The sequence below is a fragment of the Hermetia illucens genome, chromosome 3, assembly GCF_905115235.1.
Source record: "Hermetia illucens chromosome 3, iHerIll2.2.curated.20191125, whole genome shotgun sequence".
NCBI lineage: Eukaryota > Metazoa > Arthropoda > Insecta > Diptera > Stratiomyidae > Hermetia > Hermetia illucens.
The window spans coordinates 47,497,218-47,522,548 of record NC_051851.1 but is presented as its reverse complement, the minus strand read 5'-3'; the positions used below and the strand labels follow the sequence as shown (position 1 = coordinate 47,522,548).

The 25,331-nt window shown below is 39.2% G+C and overlaps 1 protein-coding gene across 2 annotated transcripts in view; it reads left to right on the top strand.

Annotated features, from left to right (window-relative positions):
• LOC119650768 (aminopeptidase N) overlaps positions 1 to 25,331 on the top strand; it is a 221,229-nt gene that overhangs the window by 165,337 nt on the left and 30,561 nt on the right. For both annotated transcript variants that reach the window (XM_038053870.1, XM_038053871.1), the window contains 3 exons: positions 12,858 to 13,208; positions 18,422 to 18,574; positions 24,783 to 25,100. In XM_038053870.1, the coding sequence (XP_037909798.1) occupies positions 12,858 to 13,208; positions 18,422 to 18,574; positions 24,783 to 25,100 (822 nt within the window). The remainder of the gene's footprint in view (positions 1 to 12,857; positions 13,209 to 18,421; positions 18,575 to 24,782; positions 25,101 to 25,331) is intronic.

Below are 25,331 nucleotides of genomic sequence, written 5' to 3'. Positions count from 1 at the left end.
ATAATATAGGTCATAATATGGAGCACCATACTGGAAAGTTTGGTGGTAATCCCACTATTATTAACAAAGTTATAATAAGTCACTTTCGAGTAAAATTACTGCGCCTGTAGACATAAAAGATCGGCATCACATTGAAGTGCACTACGGGCTATACAAGTGAAACCATTGTACATTCAAATATTCTTTTATATCAAATTCACAAAGCGCCAAGCTTGTGGTTTCCAATGTTAAAAGTAAAGTCATTTTCTTGGTTCGGTAAAGAGAAACAACTATTTTCGTCATTGGTGATTTCCGAAAAACGATTTATTGCATATATATGGCTATTATTATCAAAAGTATAAGAAAATGTTGACCAGATAATGAAGGAAAAACACTTTTTAAGGTTTTGTTTGTAAAACAAAACCTTATTAAAATCGGTTCAATGTCTGTCTGTCTGTCCGTCTCTCTGTCTGTCTGTCCGTCTCTCTGTCTGTCTGTCACAGGCACTTTTCTTAGAAACGGCTATACCGATTGTCACGAAATTTGGTGAGAAGGTGGGACCTATGGACCCCCAGACATGCAGTGAGTGATATCCTCCTACGTTGAGATTTAGGGGGGTCCCCATACATGTAAAAGGGGGGTGTACAATTTTTTTTTGATAAAAATATAGTCATATGGGGTATCAAATGAAAGTTCTCGATTAGTACTTTTCGAAGCCGATCTTAGATTTATTAAAAAGGCCGGGAGTGGGAGGGGTGCAAAGTGATGATTTCTTTAACGGGAGAATTGAGTAAAACCCCCCTTAACTTTATCTCAGAGTTATAAAAGTTGTTAGTAGTATAAAGTATAACATGAAGCATATTATGTCGTTTGATCAATATCATACTATTAGTAACAAAGTTACAGTAGCTCAAAGTTGTCTTTATCGTGTAAATTTACAACCCGAAGTACTAAATCTGATATGCTAAATGCATATTTTTAACGGGCTAGGTACAAATGGGATAGTTCTACACTCAAATATATTCACAGGAGAAGCAAACAAAACCTTTCATACCTGAAGCGCCCAGCTTCCGGTTTCCCAACTTGTTTAACACTTTCCGACACATCATTCCACATACCTAATTTTTTCCTGTGATTACACACAATATTCTTCTGTTCTTCGAGCGTTTGATATTTGTTGTTTAATTAGATGGGATCTGTAGGGTTATTTAAATGCGTCTAAGTTCACTAAACTATGTTAATTGCTGATCTACCGAGTGGTTTTTCTTTTCTAAAACGCCTAGTTATTTTGCGACCATTCAATCCATATCCATTCAATGTGTCGATCGCATATCTTTAAAGAGTAAATATCTGCTATGACGATGCAGCTTTTTTCATAATATAAGAAAAATGAAGAAAATCAATTTTATATTTCAAATGTTGCCATAATTAACAATTATTGGTATTTTCACGTCATCCCAGTATGGACCGCAGTGTATTATTTAATGATTAAAAGTCTTTTTGAGTTTTAAATTTCACATGAATCAAAGTAGCTACATCATGCAAGCAATTTTCATAATTATTATTTGCAGTAACATATAAAAAGTTCTTTTTCACTGCAATTAAGTACTTTTTTTCCTTTCTAGAAGCCTCTTTAGAATATCCAAAGAAGTCATGAAAGAAATTGTTAACTTAAGTGAATTCTAAAACAAGAGCAAAAATACCTTAATTGGCAGCAGAAAACAGTGGTCTAGCTAAATATGCCGATCAGAGTTGCACAAAAATTATTTGCAACTAAAATACATCGGAAAATAACAATTGATTAGGACACATTGATTAGTAGAGGAAACTCAGCTCAATTTTTGAATTTGCTTCTGATTTGTAAAAAAGTTTTCTAAGATTTTATAGCTACAATCTATTTAAAAACAACTAAGTGAAGTACAAGCACTTGTCAACACTTGTCTAATTCGTAAATTGGAAGAAGTGTGAGAACGCAATGTACTGACCACAAAGTCAGCCAGATTTTCAGAAACAATCTAATGGCAAAGCTAAAAGAATTCTGAAGCGCATCCCTTCAGGTATGAAAGATTTTGTTTATTTGTTATGTAAGAATATTTGGATACACGATATAGCTGGTAGTATATATACGTTAAATATACCCGATATCCAATTCAATGTGAATCTATCATTTTATCTTTTAGCGAGTAGTAATTTGATTCAAAAAGAAAACTTGGCCTTCTAAAATGTTTGTGAATTATAATGGGATTTCCACCAAACTTTCCAGTAGGCTGGTTAATATTAAAATCTATATTATCACAAATTTTTTTTGGATTTTGGATACACTTACGGGATGTTCGCGGTAAAATTCCAAAATATTATAATATACTATTGTTAACTTTACTAGAGCAAATATCGTAACGGAGAAGGTTTTAGGCCCTATACACCACGTGTGTGGCTCGTTTCTATTTTTTAAAATTTTTCTAATTGTAATTGATCCCTTTTAAACCCTCGCATTCCTCCCCTTTGCTGTCAATGTCAAAACTAACCCTTCTGGAAATACTAATAATAATTCGATGAAAAAGTTCTACGTGCAGCAAAGTAATTCACCGCATTTGGTCGGAGGAGGTTCACAGTTCCAACCTTTCTACCAAATTTCATGTCAATAGGTATAATGTTTCTGAGAAAAGAGCATGTAGCAGACAGGCAGACGATGAGCCGATTCTACAAGGTTTTGCTTTTAGCAGGTTTTTGTCAAAAACAAAACTCCAAGAACAATATCGTGGTAGCTTTTCTATATAAAACATAGAACTTAAAGTCAAAGAAAGTCATTCTTATATAGTCATGGTATCGTTCTGTATCACTACGCATACCACCATTTTGTGTAATAGTATTACATAGATGAGAATACAGGAATATTATTGTAACCTAAGCTTCCCTAACCAAATTCGTATTTTACTCAACGAATTTCATATTTTTCCTGAACAATGTGCATTGTCCAGATGGCTCAAGTGGTTAGAGCGCTCACGGGTGGCAGAGGGATTTGTTATCGTGACTGGATGTCGGATACCAGTCGACTCAGCTGTGAATAAGTACCTGACTTAAATCAGATGTGAGCAGATATGAGATCAAAGTCGTAGTCTTCTATCTTTATTCTTTCCAGTTGGTCACTGCTATTTGATGTTGTTGTTATCTTTGACGTTGTTGTTATCTTTGACGTTGCCATCAAATATTTCGTCTTGCCTTCATCAATGCGCGCCGCTGGTAAGAAACCGTAAAGCCGTCATCGCTTGACTTTTTTGAAAAGTTTGGGTGCAAGCCCTAAGCGAGGGGCCCGTGGACCAGGAAAGAGGGAGTAAGTTACTCCACATTTGGTCCGGTCCAGCATTAAGTTGATGCGGACTTAGGACCCCATCATTTTCAAAACGAATATTATGAGCATATTTCAACAGGTTTCCTATCGTTTGCTGTAGACAGAAAATTCATTCCGTTGTGAGTAAAGCCTTTAGCATAAATTGGTTAACTGGCCTATTGTGATTGGTCGCTTCCATATTTAACCAATTCGACTGTAACCCATTGGCTCTTGTGATTTACCATTCTTAAGCCTCGCACGGACCGTTCCCTCCATGTACCATGGTGGCAGCATTTGTTGGTCGTTTTCAGTTGACGGTACCTGCAACTCGCCGATTTTCTGGTTGTCGCACAATTCTTTGAAATTGCTCCATAACCAGAAACCAGATTTCTCTCTTTGTTTCGCCAGGATGTACATTGAGATGTATATGCCTTTATCCTGCTCACTTGCTGGTAAAACTTCAGCGCCTAGTGAATTACTCCCTATAGTTCTCAAGTTTACAGTCCTGTGAACTGTCTGTGAACGCGGAAAGCGCTTGTCCCTTCGACGGAGTTCGTGATAAGTTTTTGCGCGTGCCCGCGTTCTTTAACATTCCTACACCGCCCGGTGGGGAACATTCTTCTATTTCATTGCTCGCTTACAATCATCGTCAAATCAGCCTTTCGCCGACTATATTATTAATAATAATCGTTGGCGCAACAATCCATATTGGATCAGGGCCTTGAAGTGTGTTAGAGCACTTCATTCAAGACCGTAACGGTACACTAGGAAGCAATGTGGTCAGCATTGCGCTGGTTAATTTAGTTGAAAGTGGTCCCATCTGGAGAGACCCACGTCTGTTTACAGATATTTTTTCGTGCAAACTAGGTACTTTCAACAAATATTTAATGTGACACTTCTCGTTGAATAATCTATAGTCCATTATCATTGGTACTTTTATGCAAGCCTCAGTACGCGCTCCTTCCATACTTGGGGCTTGGTGGTGGAGATGCTAGTGTTGGAAGAGCAGAGGTTTTCCAGGTTATGTGCTCTGTTGTGGATACTAATGCAGGCTTTCGCTTTGGAACCCATACTACTTTTTGCCTGTCTATTGATCTCCTCTGCAAGTCTAGCCAAATAGTGGGCTACAGGGACGAGATTAACATCATGTCACGATCCTTGGAGTCGGCAAAAAAAGGAAACAAACGAAATTGGCCTAGGAATAAACGAAACAAAGTGTTGATGTAAACCAGAAAAAACGGCGCCCATCAAACAAATCGACAAATATAGTTCTATAATACAGAAAAGGTGACGTGCTTTTTTTATTTAGGCACATAATTAACGAAAAATTTTAGCGATTTTAACAAGATTCGGAGACGAATTCAACTTGCAAATAAAGCGTTGTATTCCGTCCTGATAATTTTAAATATCAGCTGCAAGGATAGAAGTCGGAATTTTGCTTAGCCAGAAGTTTTCACAATCATTAAGAAGCGGAAATTACGATAGGCTGGACACATCCAACGCATGGACAATACTTAAATATCTAAAAAAGTATTATAAAAAAAATATAGGACAAATTGCAGTGGGAAAGCCAAGGGAACGTTAGATGGATTCAGTAGACGAGTATACAGAATTATAGAAGGCCATCGAAAGATCGAAATTTTTAGAGCCAATGCATTCTATTCAAAGGGCCAAGCCGCAATCGGGGTGTAGAGCCTCAACAACGACAACGGTTCAGCTAAATGCACCTTGAAGTTTAGAACATAGAAGTTATAGGTAATCTTGACCAACATCAGGGATTAAGAGTTATTCATAAGTATGTTTGATGTATTAGATTAATCACCAGACAACCATGTATACAAAACATTCATGTCCTAATAATTGACAATAAAACTATTAAAACTTAACCATGTAAACAAAATGCATGTACATATAAGAAAGTGAATGCAAACGCCATAGAAAACAGAAATGATCAGCGACGAAGCCAACATTAAATATATCACGAGTGCTAGTTGAGAAAAACATCATAAAATTGTAAATTGTCACAATTTTCAATTGTAAAATGTCACCATTTCGAAAGGCTAGAGCCTAGACGAAGACCACAAAAAGATGAACTTAGTACTTATGGTAGATTGCAGATGCAATAAATTCCATCGTATGTTTATACAGCCATTGTGTCCGATATGTGTGTCTATCCATACATATGTGCAAAGGTACCTTGAAGTGAACAGGAGACACTGCTGGCCGTAAATCATAAGAATTGTAGATACACTGTGGTATCGGACAATAACTCCTCAAGCAGTTTGTTTAATAAGAGTGCATTCAAGGATTTCTGCTACCATACATTCAACTATGTTATCTTGTTCAAATATTCTTTGGTTACATTGACGTGATGCAATTACGTCTTATTCATGACTCGTTTGTTACACTTGGTTTTATTTAGGATAGCCGGACACACATTTTTCAGCAGCTAATGCCATGAAGAATGTGTACCTTTTCTGAAAAGCTGAAGCGGAAATTTACTTGGTACTTAATGCTTAAGTTTCCAATAGAAGGGTTGAAAATGAAAATTCTGAAAGGGTGAAATTAATCAGATGTAGGTCAAATTTCCGCATCTAGTTGTGTTATACTGTAAATAGGATGGTTTTCATCTGACTTGATAAACGGGTGGATTACTGATTTTCAAAACAAATTAGGGGTCAGTCACCATTGAATGTTGACAAAATAGAAAAACGTTTTCAATTCATGTGGTGCTCTAGTGTCTTGAAAATATGGTTGAACTCACTTATGCGCCATTTTTGATCGATTTCGAAAATCTGTTTTCATCCCACGAAGATTTCTCCCTACAATTCTGCGCCACGTAGTCTTAAGGGCGCCATTCAAGATCAGTTGGGCTTGCCAGTTATGCCTGAACAGTTCGTAGTTGACCAGCGGACGGAACATGATTGGGATATGGCTAGCCTGTCAGTTTGGAGTGTCCAGGTGGCCGCTAATCGATTGAAATTTCGATTCGGCCGACCGGCCACCCGAAAGGACATAATTAAAACCAGTACGTGTGTGTGTTGATGCTCCCTGTCGACAGACATCGCATAAGGGTTGCTTAGGCAGTGAACGAGAATTTCATGTTTGCTTAGGTTCTGAGCGAAACGTTCATGGGCATCTTCATCGCTGGTAAATATTTTTTATAAATACTCAAACGCAGAAATATCTCAAATATATTATACATCTCTCGGAATATAGGAAGCTTCGGGTATATTTCATTTTCATTTAAAATCATTTATTCAAAAAACCAGTGACTTACATTGAATACATAGCGTTTGTTTCTTATTTCTAGCCTAAATATAGCTTATGTATCATAATTAAATATTAAAAAAAAACAATGTTTGGCTTGCCCGACCTTCTCTGGCATTACTTTTTACGGTGTATTTACGTTACACATAGATCTTGACAATTCATGATTAAAAAACTGGACAAGCGCTAGAAGGCTTATTTACTTACTTATTCTAACTTAATCTAATCTAATAAATAATACTTAAATCTAATTCTTTTAACTAATGTTTTTACAGCGCTCACAATTTTGCGCTTAACCTATGTGCACCCCTACCAGGCAAGGAGTGTCGAAGAGAGAGACAATGGCGGGTTTTAACGCAGAGCTCACAATTTGGCAAGGCCTTAAGAATGTGGCCAATGGGGTGGAGTTACCCTCCAGATAAAGTTGCCACATGAGTGGGTTGGGGTGATTCTCTGTTTTTTCTCTCGAAGAGGTTTAACTTTTGCTCGCCTGTACACTTCGGCGTTGCCGCCGCAATTCTTGGTTTTCCAATTGTACGACAAGCCAACGCAGTGTCTCAAAATTCTGCGCTCGAAGGACTCGCACTTTTTCATAGCTTTAGTCGAGCAAGAGATCCATGTAGGGGCTCCATAGTAAAGAATCGGTCTTATGCGGACTTTGTATAGAATCAGTTCAGATTTAGTGCAAAGTCCTACTCTTTTACGATGAATAGAGTAGATTTTACTTAGTGCATCGCGTGCTCTGCTGAGAGCAAGATTAAGGTGGTAAGTGTTCAAGAAATAGCATTCCCAGGTATTTCATTTGTTGTGAAGTGTTTACTACGGTATTCCCGATGCGTAGCTTTAAGCGTTTAGCTTTTCTGTGGAAGGATGTAGATCCCAAGCATCTGGATTTTCTCCGAAGAGTAATAACCTGTGTTTCGGCCTCGTTGCTTTTTATCCCGCAGGTCTGGTAGTACTTGCAGAAACCTGTTAAATATTTCTCTATAGCATTAGCTGCCTTACCAGATCGGAGGCTCGACGAGAAGATAAGCGTGTCGTCAGCGAACTGTAATAGTTCTGTGCCGCTCTCTGGGATTGGAGCGTCGCCCTCGAAAATGTTGTAGAGTGTAGGTCCTGAAATGGAACCCTGCGGTACTCCAGAAGTGACCGGTAGGAGATCGGAATAATCATTTCTCACGCTGACGTAAAAATGCCTATCTTCGAAGAAACTTATTATAACTCTGATCACCGGGATAGAGAAATCAAGGCTGATTAATTTGAAGATGAGTCCGTTGACCCACACGGAATCAAATGCCTTTTCAAGGTCTAATGTACACACTACTGTGGGCTTGTTATTGACGTTAAGTCTGCTACTTACTGAATCGTGAAGGTAGCTTAATGCGTGTTGGGTCCCGTGTTTTGTCCGGAACCCGAATTGATGGTTCGGAATAATGTTTTTCCGATCACAATGTTGGACTAATCCCACTGTCCTTACTTTTTCGAAGAGCTTGCCCAAACTGGAGAGGAGAGAGACGGGCCTGAAGTTTTGTGGTTCGTGAGAGCCGCCTTTTTTTTAATGGCGATTATCTTTGCTACTTTCCATGTAGTGGAAAAGTAACCATTATTGATGCAGTTGTGGAAGACTGCAAGAAGAAACTTCATTGATTCCCTAGGGAGGTTTTTGGTGACAATATTTGCTATGTCATCTGGTCCGGTTGATTTTTTGCCGTTAAGGTTTTTAGTGATGGCTACAAACTGTGATAAGCTCAAAAAGGGTTTTGGGTCATTTGGTTTGCAGGATGCGTTAAAGGTGGAGAAGATAGTTAGTTTGAGTGAATGCTCATGAAGAAAGTCTTTGATTGTCGTGTCTACAATCGAACTGACGGCCTGGTTGTTACTAGGTGAAGGAGAGTTTAGTTGATTTAGGAAAGACTCCGCGAGTATTTGAGCTTTCCTAGCATCACTGCCGATGTTTTCATTGTTCTTAGTAAGAACGAAGTTTTCGGATCTGTTGCGGCCTTTCAGCCTATTTATGTGTTCAAACATATTAGATCCGGGTTTCACATCCGCTAGTTTGCCAGTGAGTTCCTTGCTACCGAATTTTTCCACCATTTGACGGATTAATGTTAATCCGAGAAATTAACACTTTATGTTCCGTGTTAGTTCTGTTGCCATTTTTGTGGAAGTTTCGCTTGAGATTTCTGCACCACATTTGCCTGATTTTCAGGTGTTTCATTATCTCGTGCGTCAGTTTATTGAACTGAATCTCATCGATTTTGAGGAACTTTGTGTTTCTGCGTGTAGCAGAGTTAATGGCATCAATAGCCAAGATGATGGCCTCATCGATTTCTTTGTCCGTTAGGTTTTGCGAGACAGCGATTTTTTTAAGGTTTAGCTGTGGTGCTAATTCTGCCCTGAATTTATCCCAGTTAGTATGGGCGAATGATCTTATTCTGCTAAATACTCGCTTTTGCATTTGAGAGCTTCGGGAAAGTATAAGTTCAACTGCGAAGTGATCGGACATTCCTGGTAAAGTTTTGCACATTAACACCTGCAATGTGAGAGTGGCGTCTGCGGACATTAGAAAATAGTCAAGTATTGACTGACTTGCAGGCCTTGTTGATGTATCTGGCAAGATCATGTCAAGCTGGTTTAATGGACTTTGATTATAGATCCATTTTTCGAGGGCAACCCCATTTCAGTTTTTTGCCAAATCGCCCCAAGAAGTGGGCCATGAGTTGAAGTCCCCACCAAAGATTAGGTATTTAAATTTTGACTGGAGATCGCTCAAGATTTGTAAGTCTTGGCCCAGTTGTTCAGAGGGAGAGTTACATTTTATGTAGACTGCAGCTATTAAGATGCGTCTATTGTCGTTAGTCTTCGGGTATAAAGGTCTTGTGTTCAACTTATATGGGGAAATTTCTATGCACGTATTTCAATACATTCATAGCTAAAAATTTAAAATGTTACGTCTTATACTTCCAAACTGAAAAAAATATATGAATGTTAAAGGCGTGAATATTGAGCTTATACTACACAAACAAACATTGCATTACTTACTGATATATAGGTACGCATCTAAATTGAATAAACGCATCGGAATATTTCTCCTTTGCTTCGTGCACGAAATTACGTACACAATAAACCTTAAAATAAGCACCAAGCAAATCCAGCACAAAATGATGAAACTCGTTGCATGCAAAGGGATTCACAGACCACATGTTCTCACCAAATTTTGTTTTGTGTGTTTTGTTTCCAAGGAAATTGGGTGTGATTGACAGATCAACAGACATTTCGGCGTTCTTCAATGAAGGGACTCGGAAAAGTCGTAGCAACAGAAGCTAGTAATGATTCGGAAATCAAATAAGCCTTTGCACGAACTTTCTTCATATCAGCCTATATACCTATTAAACGGCATCAACAAAATTTTCAAACGAATAATCTACCATAGGTTTTTGCCGATTACAGATAGGTGGAGGGCTGGTCTCTCAGATAGACAGTTCGGATTTCGAAAGGGGAGATCTACTCAATGCGATCAGTACGACGACGCAATGGAGGCCGATTTATTGGCGACGCAATTTTTGCGCGATAGATCAAATTGCGTCTCGTGTGTGTGAAAAAAAGTAAATAGTTGGCAATCCCATAGTCATAGAGTTCATAGAGTTCCTTCGTGAAACGATTCTGACAATGGACCTGAGACGTATCAAGCAAGCAATCTGTGGACTTCCACAAGGATCGATTTTCGAAATAATCTACGACGGAGTTTTGAGGTCACTGCTCCCCAATGGGATGACTGTTGTTGGTTTCGAAGATGATACCGGAGCGACCACCGCGGCACAAGATATTAAAGAGATCGAAATTGTCACAAATCAGGAAATTTTGGAGATCATATCTTGGCCTGAAAATGCTATTCTCCCGCTAGCGGAACAAAAAAATCATCAGACGAAGTAGCATATGTGATAGCGGAAATAGTTCCCTCGAGCTCACCAAACCAGGTAAGCGGTTCATCAACCGAGATACTTGGCTTTGGAATTACGAAGTTGAAATGACGGTCCGTGAAAAGAAAGACCTCTACGATAAGTTTCTCGACGATAAAACGCTCGCCAATTGGTAAATTTATAAGAACGCCGGGAGCAAGGAAAGCGATCGCTGTCACAAAAGTGGTCAATTATAAAGATCTTTTTTAGATCAATTCCACCTGTTAGCGCAACTGACTTCGAGGAAGCAATAAAACGAATGAAATCGGGGAAAGCAACAGGACCTGAAGACATCGCATCTGAGCTCTAGAAATCGGACCTATTCGGGTTATTGAGTAATCATCTGACTGGCAAGAAGATACCACAGTTCCAATATGGACAAAGAAATGTAGAAATTACCGTCCGATCCGGCTACTTTCCCATACTAGGAAGATTTTTGAACCCAGTCTTGAATCAAATTGGATTTGCCAAGAACTGCAGAACTGCTGACGCATGGAGCTGGGGGGCTCATGGAGAAACACCGTGAGAAACATCGCTTCGTATCTCTGTCGGTGTTCATCAAGGAAGTGCTCTTTCATCACTCCTCTTTGTTCTTGTTACGGACACTGTTACACGGGCCTTCCAATGTCCCGCGCCCTATACACTACTTTATGCAGATGATGTTTTCCTAGCATCTAATAGCAAAAATGATCTCAAACAACTTGTCCAACTTGGAATGATCGCCTCATGCAACACGGTCTCTGACTGAATCTAAATAAAACTGAATTTTTGACAACCGATCCCAATGAAACAGGCACAATTACTGGCAATGACAATGACCTGCACAGAACTCAGCGATTTAAAACCAGCCAATGGAGAACTGCGATATGAAATTGCTTCACACATTAACGCAACCTGGATGAAATGGCGTTTCACAACTAGTGTTCTTTGTGATCGACGTATCAACGAACGTCTCAAATCGAAAATTGACCCGAATGTCGTCCGTCCTGTCGTGCTCTATGGTTCTGAGTGTTCGCTGACTATAAAAGACAATGAACTGCGTCTTGCGGTAATGGAGACGACGATGTTGCGTTGGACTAACGGTGTGACACGTTTTGTCACACCCGAAATGAGGATAATCACGATCTATATGGCTTGCACTGATCGTGGAAAAAATTGACAGAGACGTCTCCGTAATTCGCGCTGATGAGAATTCACTCGTCAAGATTGGTCTCAACATTGAAGTCGATAGTAAGCAGCCAAAAAGCCGGTCAAAACAATGGTGACTTGATACGCTAGATGAGGAATTGAAAGTCTCGCTTCATCAGGCTTCTGAGAAAACAAAATGGCGCAACATATCATCAGAATCATGGTGAACAAAGGTCGACGCCCCTGGGACAATTTGCTTGAAGGCTGGACAACGCCATGCAGAGATAAGCTACGACCCAACGCAATTCCTAAGTAGATGCGGAGAGTATCGCGCATATCTTTATCCCTTCCGGAGAAGATGTTTTTTTCAACCGACGAGATTCCTTAACGCACTCCATTTTGGGAGTATCTTATTTATTCTTGCTGGTCTCTGAGTTCTTCCCACCTGTTTTTAGAACGCTGATTGGTGCCTTCTATTTTTTCTACTACTTTTGCTACGTTGCCTGAATTCTACGTTATTTCGGATCAAAAGATTTATGTTGATTATTCTTCACCCTTCACCCTTCTTTCATAAAAAAATTCATTGACTTTGTCCTTCCCAGTCTCTCCTCCTCTTCCTTCCGTATATTGCCTGCAAATCATGTAACAGTGGCAGAAAGTGTCCAGGTTTTATTATTTTATTCTATGGATCTTGGAACAGTGACACGAGGCACATATCATCTGACTGTGGTCAAACTATGAGCTACTTGCAGCCCTATAAAACAACAGTACCATAAATGCTTCTCATCTAGAAGATATAAAGCGACACTGATTACGAATGCAATAAAAACGAAGAAAAAATCCTTAATATGCCAATAATTTTATACTGCACACGACATGTTTAATTCAGTTCAACCATAACCAACATGATTGACAATATTTAAAACGAATTGATAGCTTAAGAACGTGGAGCTTCTAATCATTTTGTTTCTATGATTATTTCTTATGACCAATTATTTTCATAGTCTAAATATAAATAGCGAGCGCCACATCTATTTGCAAGCAATTTGTTTATTTGCCTGATAAAAAAAATAAAATTATATAATGTTAAGTGCAAGGTTATGGGGTCATTTTTAACCTTTTTATTTGAAATGTATTAAGAATATCTCGACAGTACAGCCATAATATAATATTATTGCATTCATTCATTTCAGGCTGATTATTGAACCGAATATTGAAAAGTCAACAGCCAACGGAAGTGTTTCAATAAATATCGTTAAGGATCAACATATCGAAGGAATTCCACCGATTATTCTTGATGTCCATAATGTAACAGTGGAAGATGTCAGCGTTACTAATAATAATGACAAAGACGCAACACCCCTCAAAATAACTACTTCATACGGAGATTTTAATGATAGCTTCATCATTAAAATCGGCTCAAAGTTGGACGATGTTCAACACGTAAATTTAACAGTTAACTTGAAATTCAGAAGCGAGCTATCAAGTACGCTACAAGGATTCTATAAAACATCTTACGAAGATGCTGCCACAGGAAAACCAATGTGAGTACAATTTCTTACTTTTTCTTTAGCCTTTGTCTCTAGCAATTCACTGCGAAGGGGTTAGATAGATCAGTTACAACAAAAATAAATCTTTCAAAGCCGTTAGTTTCTCGAATAGAAGTCAGATGTAAAAACCTCTAACCATATACATACTACATAAGTACATTAAGTTTTTCCCAGAAGATGAAATGAGAGATATTAGTGCAAAATAAATCGGGGATTGGGCAAGATACAAAAACACATGGACGATGTACAACAAAGCAACCAGGAGAGTAAAGCAGAATAAATTCAGGAAAGGCATTAAACTGCCTACATCAGCATCTGATCGGTACAAAGTCTTGGCTAAGGGCAGAGCAATATCCACTGTTTTTCTGAAAAAGGAAAATTCGATGTTAGCCAAGAATGATGAGAACTGGATACCCATACTTCTTAAAATCCATATCCCGTCATCGGACAGGAAAGGGAACGCAGGAACGTTAGTTAGAGTAAGATAGAGGGTGGGAGCCTCCAAATCGCTGAAATTAAACCAGTCATCGTAACAGAACGGGCGGGGCGGTCAAAACACCATTTTAAGCCTTCTAAGGAAAGTGGCAAGGGGCAGGGTAACCTTAAGATACACAGCAAGCGCAAACGTTAATGTGAGACAGGAAAAAAACGAAACCTTCACACCAAAACTACCGAGCGAAGTAAGATCCAGCGACCAATCGGGTCAGCTGGCTTTATTGCATATGGTAAATCATGGGGCTTTGCGAAATGATCAAAGCAGTGAAAACATCAAGCGGAAAAGTGAGCCAGACGACACAAGTGGCGCCCGTTTGAAACACGAGAGAGGAACGCGAGTTGAGGGAACGGGCAAACGAATCAAGAGGTCAACAAACCCCGCAAAGAAAAAAAAGAGGTCCAATTCCCAAAAAGTGGTGCAGGTAAGGAGAGTGGCTGAAGATGCCGACGAAACCACGTAGCCCTGATCCCGGGAAAAGGGGGTGAATCCCTCCAGGATTGAATCGAAGATAAGGCCGGAGGTTATCTTCCTACGCTGACAATACCAGGAGAATGAAGGCACGTGCGGAACAATTTAGGAGATAATATTAACCGCATTAGACGATACTAGAAAGGAGACCCTATGTTAGAGCTTAAGAAATCCAAGGACGTAATCGCAGACAGCCAATGGAGGCAACACCCAAGCTCTTTACAATAGGGAGAGTAAGAATAGACTGGGCTATGTCGACTTAGGGAACAGGTAGCATTAAAGCCATGCTTTTGGATGCCTTGGCTTCGGTCACATTGCGAAGCCATTTACCAGTTCAGATGACAGGTTGAAGCAGCGCAGGAGATGCGGAGCGAAAGGCCACATCAGCAAGAACTGTGGGGTTGCTCTGCTGTGCAAAGAGAAGGAAGGTGTGGCCATTCAGCACATTGCAGACAGCGGCGAGTGTCCGGAATGCAGTAAAGCAAATTAACCCAAATCGCAGATGGGGTTGATACAAATCAACTATATCTCGTATCTCGTCGCGAGAAAAATATCGATGCGGCTATATTGGAAGCCATATTGAAATCACGGTGGTGGCATTTGGACCAAAGATCAAACGGGCCAAGCAGCTAAATGTATTTGGGAAGAAGAAATCTTTCAGGAGATTATGGAGCATCCGAAAGATGCATTTGTCAGAACAAAAGTGAAAGGAGCGTTTAAAGTTTTTCGAAAGATTCCTCCACTTTACCCTAGACCCTCCAAACCACATAGCATCTGAAAGGTCTAACTCTCCTCTATACAAGTGATCACGAACAAAGCGCTACACTTTCCGAGTACGAGCAGATACTGAACTGACACCGGTATTCGCGAATGTCGAGAACTCGTACACTTTTAGAGGAAGGAGCCTAGAGTTTTATTTGACCTGACATATGTGAGTCCTGCTTTAGCCACTAGAGTCGCTTGGCAAGTTAATGAAGACTATAGTTACAGTGACCGCCAGGCAATTTGCATGGAAATCAAGGGCGAATCGAGCTCGAAAGAGAACACTCGTTGGTTGCCAGGTGGTTTGCCCGGGTGAACCACCAAAGCGTTTGAGGGGGACACGTTTCGTGACACTCAAGTCGGAAGCATGCGATGCCCAGAAGGCGACTGCCTCCAGTAGGAAACCCAACTACTGCTTAAGCAATCGTATCCTAATTCCGTGAGCCGCATGTTTCCGGGAAGGAAGGCCTTACCACAGGCTTAAGTGAGAACACGATAGCGACCGTCGAAAGGAGACACATAAACAACTGTGTTGAGAGACTAGAGGACTACTTTAAAAGTTGTGCGACCATGCTGATATAAACCCTTGGGTGGGCACTACAGATTGGCAATGAAAAGCCTGCCAGCGCCTCCTGAAAGAGATTGTCACCACTCTATTTGCTCACCAAGAAAAAAACGGTAAGCAAATGTTCGTCCTGCTGAATGAATGCATACTTGCTGCAGTAACTGCCGATGAGGTGGGGTGGTAGAATTGCTTACAACAAGGCCCCAGGTATGGATGGCTTCCTTAACAGAGCTTTGAAACTGGCAGTGAAGACTAGGCCTGATTTTTTCGCTACCACCGAGGCATACCTAAGAGAAGGAATATTCCCTGCTCAGTAGAAAAAACAAAATTGTTTGTTTCTTCCCAATAAGCCACCCTGTTGGATACAATGGGAGAGATGATGGCGAGAATCAGCTACAACAAACTGCTATCCATCGTCGAAACCAACAATGGTTTGTCGGCGAGCTAGTATGACTTTCGATGTGCTCACTCTATGTTGGATTCAATAACCATGGTGGTGAATCTGGCAGAAAGGACGCTGGTTCCTGGTGGCTGTTGTGTCTTGTTAACATTGGATATCGAAAAGGTATTCAAATCGGCCAACTAATACAGAATTAAACGGGCGTTGGCTGACATAGGTGTTCCCAGATATTTGACGAGTCCGGCCGAAAATTATCTCTCGGAGTGGGCTCTCTGGTACACGAAAAATGAGGCTCCTAAAAAATACATCGTCACAGTGGGAATACCAGCACTGTATACTGTTTATAATGGGGTGCTTACTTTTCCAAAAGAGGCTGCGATTGTCGGTTCTACGAATGACCCGACTGTATTTGTCACAAAAAAAGTACCCAAAGGGTATAGAGGTCCACGCGACGGAAACAATGTGAAAGCGGGGTCCTAGCTAGAAAGAGACAGGTTGGCCGGATGGATGAGGATCTTACGATATTAATAACGAACCATAGAAAGAAAAACCCTGTCCAAGTGGAAGTCGGTGGACATACCGTCGTCTAAAAGTCCGTTGTTAAATACCTGTGGGTAGAGAACATAACCATGTTAAAAGGCAGCCAGTGGCGCCGCGGCACTTGCAAAAATATTGCAGAATATTGATTGGCCGAAACAGTGTCGCTTTCAAAGTTTTAGAGGCAGTAGCTGGTGAATTCAGTTTACCGGCTGATATCTTTGAAGATTTGTAACGCTTTTAGAACCACATCAGATGAAGCAGTTGACATTCCGCGAAAGGAATGAGTGTGCTGTACTGTGCAAAACATATGGAGCGGCACACGGAACGCAGGAAGGGAACAAGGTCAGCGTCGCATGATCTCTGACAACGCAGATGGGATGAGGCTACGAAGGCACAGGCTCATTCCCAACATTAAGGTTCAGCTTAAGCGGAAACCTAGGGAGGCTAAATGGTTGCTACAGGCAGTATCTGCATCGCCTTGGGTCCACCGGATTGTCTTATATATAATGTTCGCAACGGCGAAAAGAAATTCGAAGTGCTGGGCAGGAGCGCGAGAAAAAGAAAAAATCATTGCAGAAATGTTGAGTTCGAAGGAAAACTAGCTTACTTTTTCCTTTGTAATCGTAAAAATACAGCTATGTCGAAGAAAAAAAGAAGAAAATCAGAAAGGAGCACAAGTGACTGAGTGTTGGGCCTTGAGAGATCGGGGGGGGGGGGGGCACTTGGTTTAGCCAAAGGACTCGGAAAAGATCCACATCACCAGACCCACAAGAGAAATGAATATATCGTAGGCAAACGCCAAGCTAAGCCATTAGCAAACTAGTAGGAGTCAGTTTGAAGGGGCGTGAGTGGACTCCCACAATGAATCGCCCCAGGCAGTAGAATGGTAAAAGAAGCGTAGAAGAAAGGGACGAGAAAAATGATTGGGTGAGCGACATAGAACGAACCATTTAGATTCGTCTATTGAAAAATACATTAGCAAATAAGTAAACATTGAAGCAAGGCGAGATTAAGGAAATGATATGTTTGTCACGGGTTTTTCCTTTCCGTTGTGCAGTTTCTTGCCATAGTTTGCGAGCTTTACGTTTCTCTGCAATTAATTTGTTAACAACAGCAGAGCAATCAGTGTAGTTTTTAATCAGTCTTCGTCGTTAGCAAACCGATCTCCTCCTCAAGTTGATAAGCAGTGTTGACTTTGTCATTTATGCAAACGTTTTCTTGGATGTACTTTTTGAATACTTGCTTCCCATTTTGTTTGTCTATTAGTTAGCCTGGGAGGATAACCTTTTCTCCTCACTTTTTCATTGGCCAGCCTCATGACAGGCGAGTGATCAGACATATTTCATATTTGACAACATGGATGTATTCGTCTGAGAACTCCTTAGTTACGAAGAATTCAATGACCTCAGTTGTTGTTGTTATGTCAGTCCAGTATGTAAGCTTACTACTGGAGTGGAAAATGCACTTTCAAGTTCTTCCAACCTCAAATAATGCTCTGCTTTTGAATGTTGTTAACCTAGATCCCCAGAATTCATTTTTTTGCGTTAAAGTCACCTCCTAAACTGAGAGAAAGAACGTCCATTTTCGGGACAAGCAGTGCATGCCCAGCGTCGATACAATTCTTGCTCTTATACTTTCCCTACAATTGTATATATGTATACATATGAATCACTGGTGACAGAGGGATTTGTATCGTGACTGGATGTCAGATACCAGTCGACTCAGCTGTGAATGAGTACCTGCCTCAAATCAGGGTAATAATCTCGGGCGAACGCAATGCTGACCACATTGCCTCCTACATTGTACTGCAGTGTACCATTACGGTCTTGAATGACGTGTTCCATCACACTTCAAGGCTCTGATCTAATATTGATTGTTGCATGAACGATTATAATTATACATATGAATATAATGTTTGTATTTATACTATTAATATATTTATTAAAATAGTACTATATTCATTCTTCTTCTTTCAGATGGGTTGCTAGTACACAATTCTCACCAATTGATGCTCGCCGAGCTTTTCCCTGTATTGATCGGCCAGATAAAAAAGCTAAATTTGATATAAGCCTCGTTCGCAATATTGAAAATACAATGGGACTATCAAACATGCCTAATGCCATTACTTCGTAAGTACTAATTCAATTAGGTTAAGTATAATTTCTATCTGACCAAAATTAACCTCATTCTAATTGATTTTTTCTCCTACATTTTTCCATATATACATTTTTTATTTATATTATAAATATTTAAATCACATTACTCATCCGTCAAGACATTTTCATTTTGTGTAAATGTTATAGGTCACATAATTTTGGTGTTGAGTTTATCTGTCCAAAACATCTTCAATAAATGCGGCTTTTTGCAATATAAATCTTTCTGCAAAACAGTTTCCCACGCGATATATTTATATAGATACGGAAAATGAAAAATTGGTATATAGTATACCTAGGTGCATATTACATTTAAGAATTTTCAAATCATTTCCGTATGCAATAGACATATTTCAGTCCAAACGGCATCCTACGAGAAGTGAAGTTTTCTTTGAAATATTCTGAAATGAGAAAATGTTTCGCCAGCTTTTCTCATTAGCTTTCCTGTCATATATTTTATTTCATTAGCTAATTTTATTTCTTATTCACTTTTGTTTTGAGGAAAATAGTGATTGCTGTATTTTCATCATGATGCTTTGTATTCGGTTTGTGGCCAAATTTCTAAATTATTTTATATAAATTGGAGTTTCATATCAAGTGATAAATCATGTATATTTGTCAGCAAATTTAATGGAAAACAATATTAAGTGAAATGGGGCGTTGAGCACATACTCGTATAGATATTAGTATAGATTTGAAAGAACGATTAAGATATTCGAAAACAACTAGACGATTGCGACCGCTATGACATTTTACTGACAAATTTTCTCACATTTTTTGCCATCAACATCAAGGACATCACACTTAGAATCAAATAGCATTCAACAACAAAAAATTGCAACCCATGTCGAATAACAAAAAATAATACTTAACTTCAATGAAGCTGTTCATGCATACATATATTGGTTTATATTTTGGCAATGAAAGATAGAACATTCTCTCATTTAAGGCGCAAATAATATAGTAACATGTAAAGCCGAAGGAAAATTTAGTTTAAACTTTAAATTCCAAAGTCAAGATCCACACAAAGGTGCTTGTTTGATTTTGAGAGGAATTAGGACATTAAAATTGGTTGTAGAGAGGGGGAATCATCATAAACGGGGTAAAGACCGGTGTACGATCTTGACCTGACTTAGTAAAAATACCTCTGGCAACTTTCTGGCGTCTTGCCATCGGTCTGTTCGAAGCAGTGTCTTCCACGTCTTTTTTTTCTACTGCCAATTTTGTCTTTACTGAATTTTCGAGCTTCCACGTCTTTTTTTTCTACTGCCAATTTTGTCTTTACTGAATTTTCGAGCTGTATCCCCTTCTCCCGTACGGATTAGATAACCTGCCCATTGTACTCTATAAAGCCGAATTTCATCCACGATCAGAGGATCGTGATATCGTTCAAATCCCATGGCGATATAGACGCGGAATCTCCGACTCTCCGATATACGGGTTGCTGAGCAGTTTACCAAAATACTTAACCCATCGCTCCAATATGACTGTATGGCCGGAAATCAAATTTACCTTTTTACCTCGCCAGGATGAGCATCGAGGTATGCCGAAAAGTTCATAATAGGTTTCTGCGCATGCCTGCATTTTTGACTCGCATTCATCGTCGAGCCAGTTATTTCGCCTTCCTTGCGACTGGGTTCTAATATATTTGTGGCCGTATCAACGATAATATTCTTCATCCCCCCCCTCCATTGTTCTAACAAGGCTGACAGGGGGCGGCGCTCAAGTAACACGTGGTCAATTTGAGTGAAAGTGGCCCCGTCTGGAGGACCCACCTTAATTGTAAAATTTAATCTAAGGGTTAAACTATTTTATTACTGAAGGTATATAGGAAAATAAAGATTTTCATGTTATTATGGGGAACAAAATCGAATCCTTGGGAATTTGTTTAAAAATTAATTTAGGCGAGGAAGGAACAAATTTAAGGGGGTGGGGTTTAATGGGGTGCATACGGGAGGGGTGTCAGAAGCTTGGTTAGTTATTAACCATAGGAAAGTTTTAAAAATTGAGATTGGGAATAGAAAAGTGTAGTAGACTACTCTATGAACTCAGAGGGATTCGAAAGACGATTTTCGGGTTGAAATGATAAAAAGATCTGGGAAAACTGTTGAATCCGTAGAAGATTCTCTTCCATGATCTAGATCTGTATGATCTGGAAAATAAGAGGATTCAGGTGGGGCTGACATTTGCCCAGAAGTTAAAGGTGCGGCAGATTAGGACAAGATCGATGAGTGTGATAGGATTGGATTAAAGACGTATTTGAATGGTCTTCGTTTTTGAAGAAATTGAAGCATGCTCTCTAAAACGAAGCCTTCCAATTCGGCGAGGAGAACTATCCACCCAGCAAATAAAGTCGAAAATAATAAGTGGTTTGATCAGCTCGAAATGTCCGGATAGCTGAGTGATTAAAGTCCGGATAGTTGATCCTTCGCCATATATCCGAATCCGAAGCATTTGAAGCACTTTTTTGTGTTACCGTAAGCCTTACATTACCCATCAGATGTGGACTTTATCCACAGGCAGAGTTTTTATAGCTGACGCCACAGACATAGTTAAGGTCTGCGTTCCGTCGTATCCTTAGGCTCTTGATGTCCGTTTCTTGTATATCCTCCAGTTTCAATTGGTGTTACAAATTTCCTCCTTGGCAGGAACCTCGTCAAGATCGTTACACTCTATCATAACCATCGGCCGACTTTGGCGGACGGTTGCTTGCTCGCCGAGCGCTTCGATTTCTCACACAAATACAAACATACAAAATTTACGTGTCTATACCAGTGCGCGGGTCCGCACCGGATCCTGAAATTATCCAAATAAACAAGGACATTCTCGTAAGCCTAATGAGATAAACCAAAACGCATGCTAAAATATGAAAAATAAAAAAAACAACGGCTTGACCGCGTGCCGAGATCGAGGGGAGAAGATTCACAATGGATCACAGTCTCGATCCTTGCTTCTCTTGCCTCGGATCTACAGTGAGGCGCGGCTTTTGCGGTTCCTTTCCTTCCTTGACATCCTCCATTATTCTGGAGGATATCTTAAAAATGTGAGAATTTTGCAAGGCTAAGGAGGAGAAGAGACAAAACGAGTCCTCAGATTAAAAAATTTTGTTGTAATTCACAATGCAGAAATACATTCCAATAAGTAATAAAATAGAATACAATACGAAGTATACGAAGGAGAATTCGAAACAAAAAACAATAAAATAATAAATAAATAATAAAATTAACATGATAGTGAAGAATGTATAAATACTATATGCAAAAAAAAAGAATAAGTATAATAAAAATAGATAAGAAAAATTAAAATATTAAAAACTTACGGATCCATCCAGATTTCTGCATATTCTCATTCGTGTGTAACCAAACATTACTACAAATGAGAGTTTAAAATTCGTTTTTTTATCTCAAATACTATAATCCTAAGCTTAGGTCTTCTCGGCTCTTGAGATACGCTCAATGTTCCTTCCATGTTTATAATCAGATACACCGAATAAACTCGAAAATTGATGTAAAAACATTTTGCAAAGAAAAAACTTAACGATTGATATGCGCTGAAGAAATGAGTGGAAGATTTTTAAGTCTAGTACAGTCCCCTTTAAAATCCCGGCAAATTTCCAAACAACTCCTCCTTCTTTTCACTAGCCTCTCCGTTCATTTTCTCGTTTTTCCCACTTCCTTATATATTGCTGGACATTTTTAAAGTTTTGTGTAAAACAAAACCTTAAAAATCGGTTTACTGTCTGTTTGTGTGCCTGTCTGTCCGTCACACACATTTTTCTCGGAGACTGTAGTAGCGATTGACACCAAATTTGGGGGAAAGATGGGAACTGTGAACGCTCACGAATACAGTGAGTTACATCCTATTACGTCCAATTTAAAGGGAGGTCCCAATACATGCAAAATAGGGGTATAGATTTTTTTCATCAAATATAGTCATGTGGGATATCAAATCAAATGTCTTGGTTAGTACTTTCCGAAGTTTGTCTTAATTTTGACATTTGTTGGGAAGGTGGTTAGTTCGCGGAGTCGAAAGTGATCATTAATTTTACGGGGCCATTTTCAGAAACTGTCGAATCGAAAAATCTGCAAAAAATCAAGAGGCTGCCACTATATGGTGGCTAGGCTCAGAAATGCCTTCCATACCGGTATCTGTTCAAATAAAGTCAATGATAGTATATTACTAGAATTGTTAGTAATTGGCTGCAGAAGCTCCCTTAAGTTCATCCTAACACCATAAAATTTTGCAGCAATGTAGGCTATAATATAGAGCTTAATCCTACTTTGCGCACCATTACTAACAAAGTTATAATAGGTCAAAGCTGTTACTTCTTTGGAAATTCTTGATTTTGAATGGATATTCTCACATAATATATGCGTATATTACGTATTACGTACTAATGTGACAAATCCGCACTTAAATGTCTTTATAAAAGATATACACAAAACCTGTCATACCTGAAGCGTACTGCTTCCGATTTCTCGATTTGTTTTTACTTTTATCTCAGTGTTTTATTTTGAGATTTCTATTAGAGGCACAGTGATAACTTTTCAATCACAACGATTCGCATGGGTTATAACACCGCTAGAAATCAGAGAGCTCGACTTCACAAAAGGATAGCGACCTAACTGCTCCTAAGCGATCCGAAATAAATATGTTTTTACAGAAGTTTAGCGGCTTCGACCCGCCTGGGAAATGTTCGCTGCAGCCGACTAATCTTTCACCTCTTCCTGAAGTTAGGTCAAAGAAAAAACGAGATGTTCACAAAATTGAAACAAAAAGGAAATGTGCCCCGAAATGACAACCTCTCAATAATATATCGCGATTTCGTTCACTTTCTAATTTAGGAAAAACAAATTATGAAAAAAACGAATATATAAATCGAAATCGGAATTGTTTATTCCGTTCAGTTCTTCTCGCAGTCCAAATCCTCCTTCTCGTTTTGTCGGCACAACGAACAGCACAAATCTGCCAATCCCACCCACTCCTAGCAATTTCAAAATCTCGACCTTCTTCTCCAACATCCAAAAATGATCTCCCTGTTCATCAACTGTCTCTCGATCAGCCGGTCCCGTGAAAACGAAGGAATATTGCATATTATTAAACGCATTCTACCGTCAGCTTGTCCCTGGATAAAGCAAAGAAAATGTTGTCAATGTCGCATAGCCACGGCCACTACAGGTTGTAAAATGTGAACCCCACACATATGGTGAATTGCCGTCCTAATGCACTTAAAAAAAGGGTGCACCGGATTTCACCGAATGTAGCCTTATGGGGTATCACATGAAAGGTCTTGATTAGTACTTTACGCAGCATTACTAGTTTTTACATTAGTTGCGAATCGGAATAGTGCGGAGGTCCAAAAAGGGTCAGTTACTTCAAGGACCTGTTCTCAGAAACTCAACCTAACCCAACCGAAAAATCTGAAACAAATATAGTGTAGTATATTATTATATTTTGAAAATTTACTACGAACCACCTTAAGGTCAACCCAGATCCGCAGCATTAGCAATATGGAGCAGCATATTGGAAAGTTTGGTGAAAATCCTACTATTTTTAACAAAGTTACAGTAGGTCAAAATTGGTTTTTTTTACGTCAAACTACTACTCCCTAAGAGATGAAGTATCGAGTTAAATATTGGGTGTATTCAACCGAAGCACCGGGCTTCCAGTTTCCGACTTTTTAAACAACTACCCCTACCGTGGTGACCACTGTATTGCTTTTCTCATGGACCCTACTTTCCTTTTTCGAGAGCTATTTAGGGGGATTTATTTATATTTATGTCTGGCGCATATTATCTGTTATTCTCTATGGACATGTATGGGTTGAATATATAGAAAAATCATCATTAACATATAAATGTAATACAACATGGCAGCCTTTTGAGTGAATAACTAACATTTGTTTAGGTTTGTTTTGCTGTCCATTGCTATTAGCAGCAGCCTCTGAAAATTATTTTATTTCACCAAATATTACGGAAGGAACTCCAAATATTCAGTGTTTATTAATGTATACTATTGTTTTTTTTACTCAACTGTTAACGAATGCTTATAGACATTATTAAGGTTTTTTTTTTGATAAATCTAAATGATATTTTTAGCTTAAAAAATAAAAAAAAGTCCGTCAATACCCATCTATTTGTGGAATGAATCTTTCATATAAATCGTTTTTTCTCTTCGTTCACAGATTCTATCGGCCTGGATATGTGATAGATAAATTCGAAACTTCCCCAGAAATGTCTACCTATCTTGTGGCATTTATTGTGTCTAATATGGTAAGCTCCAACTACTCAGAAATAGACAAACGCTATGCGCCACGTGTTGAAATATGGACTCGACCTGAAGTCACTGATATGACAAAATATGCCTACACAGTCACTCGCAAAGTTCTTCCATTTTTCGAGAACTATTTCGGTATTCCGTTCAAACTACCAAAAATCGATATGGTCGCTGTCCCCGATTTCGGATTTAGTGCAATGGAAAATTGGGGCCTGATAACATTCAGGTGAGTAATAAGATAGAAAGCGATGACTCAAATAGACAAGTAGGCATTGCATGTAGGATAGTTTTATCAGAGATCTGAATGTTTGGAGGGAATGTGTGAATTATGGAAAAAGATGCAATATCATGTTTGTAAAATATGATTTTAGAACCCACCAGCAATGACTTGGTGCTGTTCATTTATCATATACGAGTATATTGATGATTGCTTCATTACAAATGGAAATTAATATTT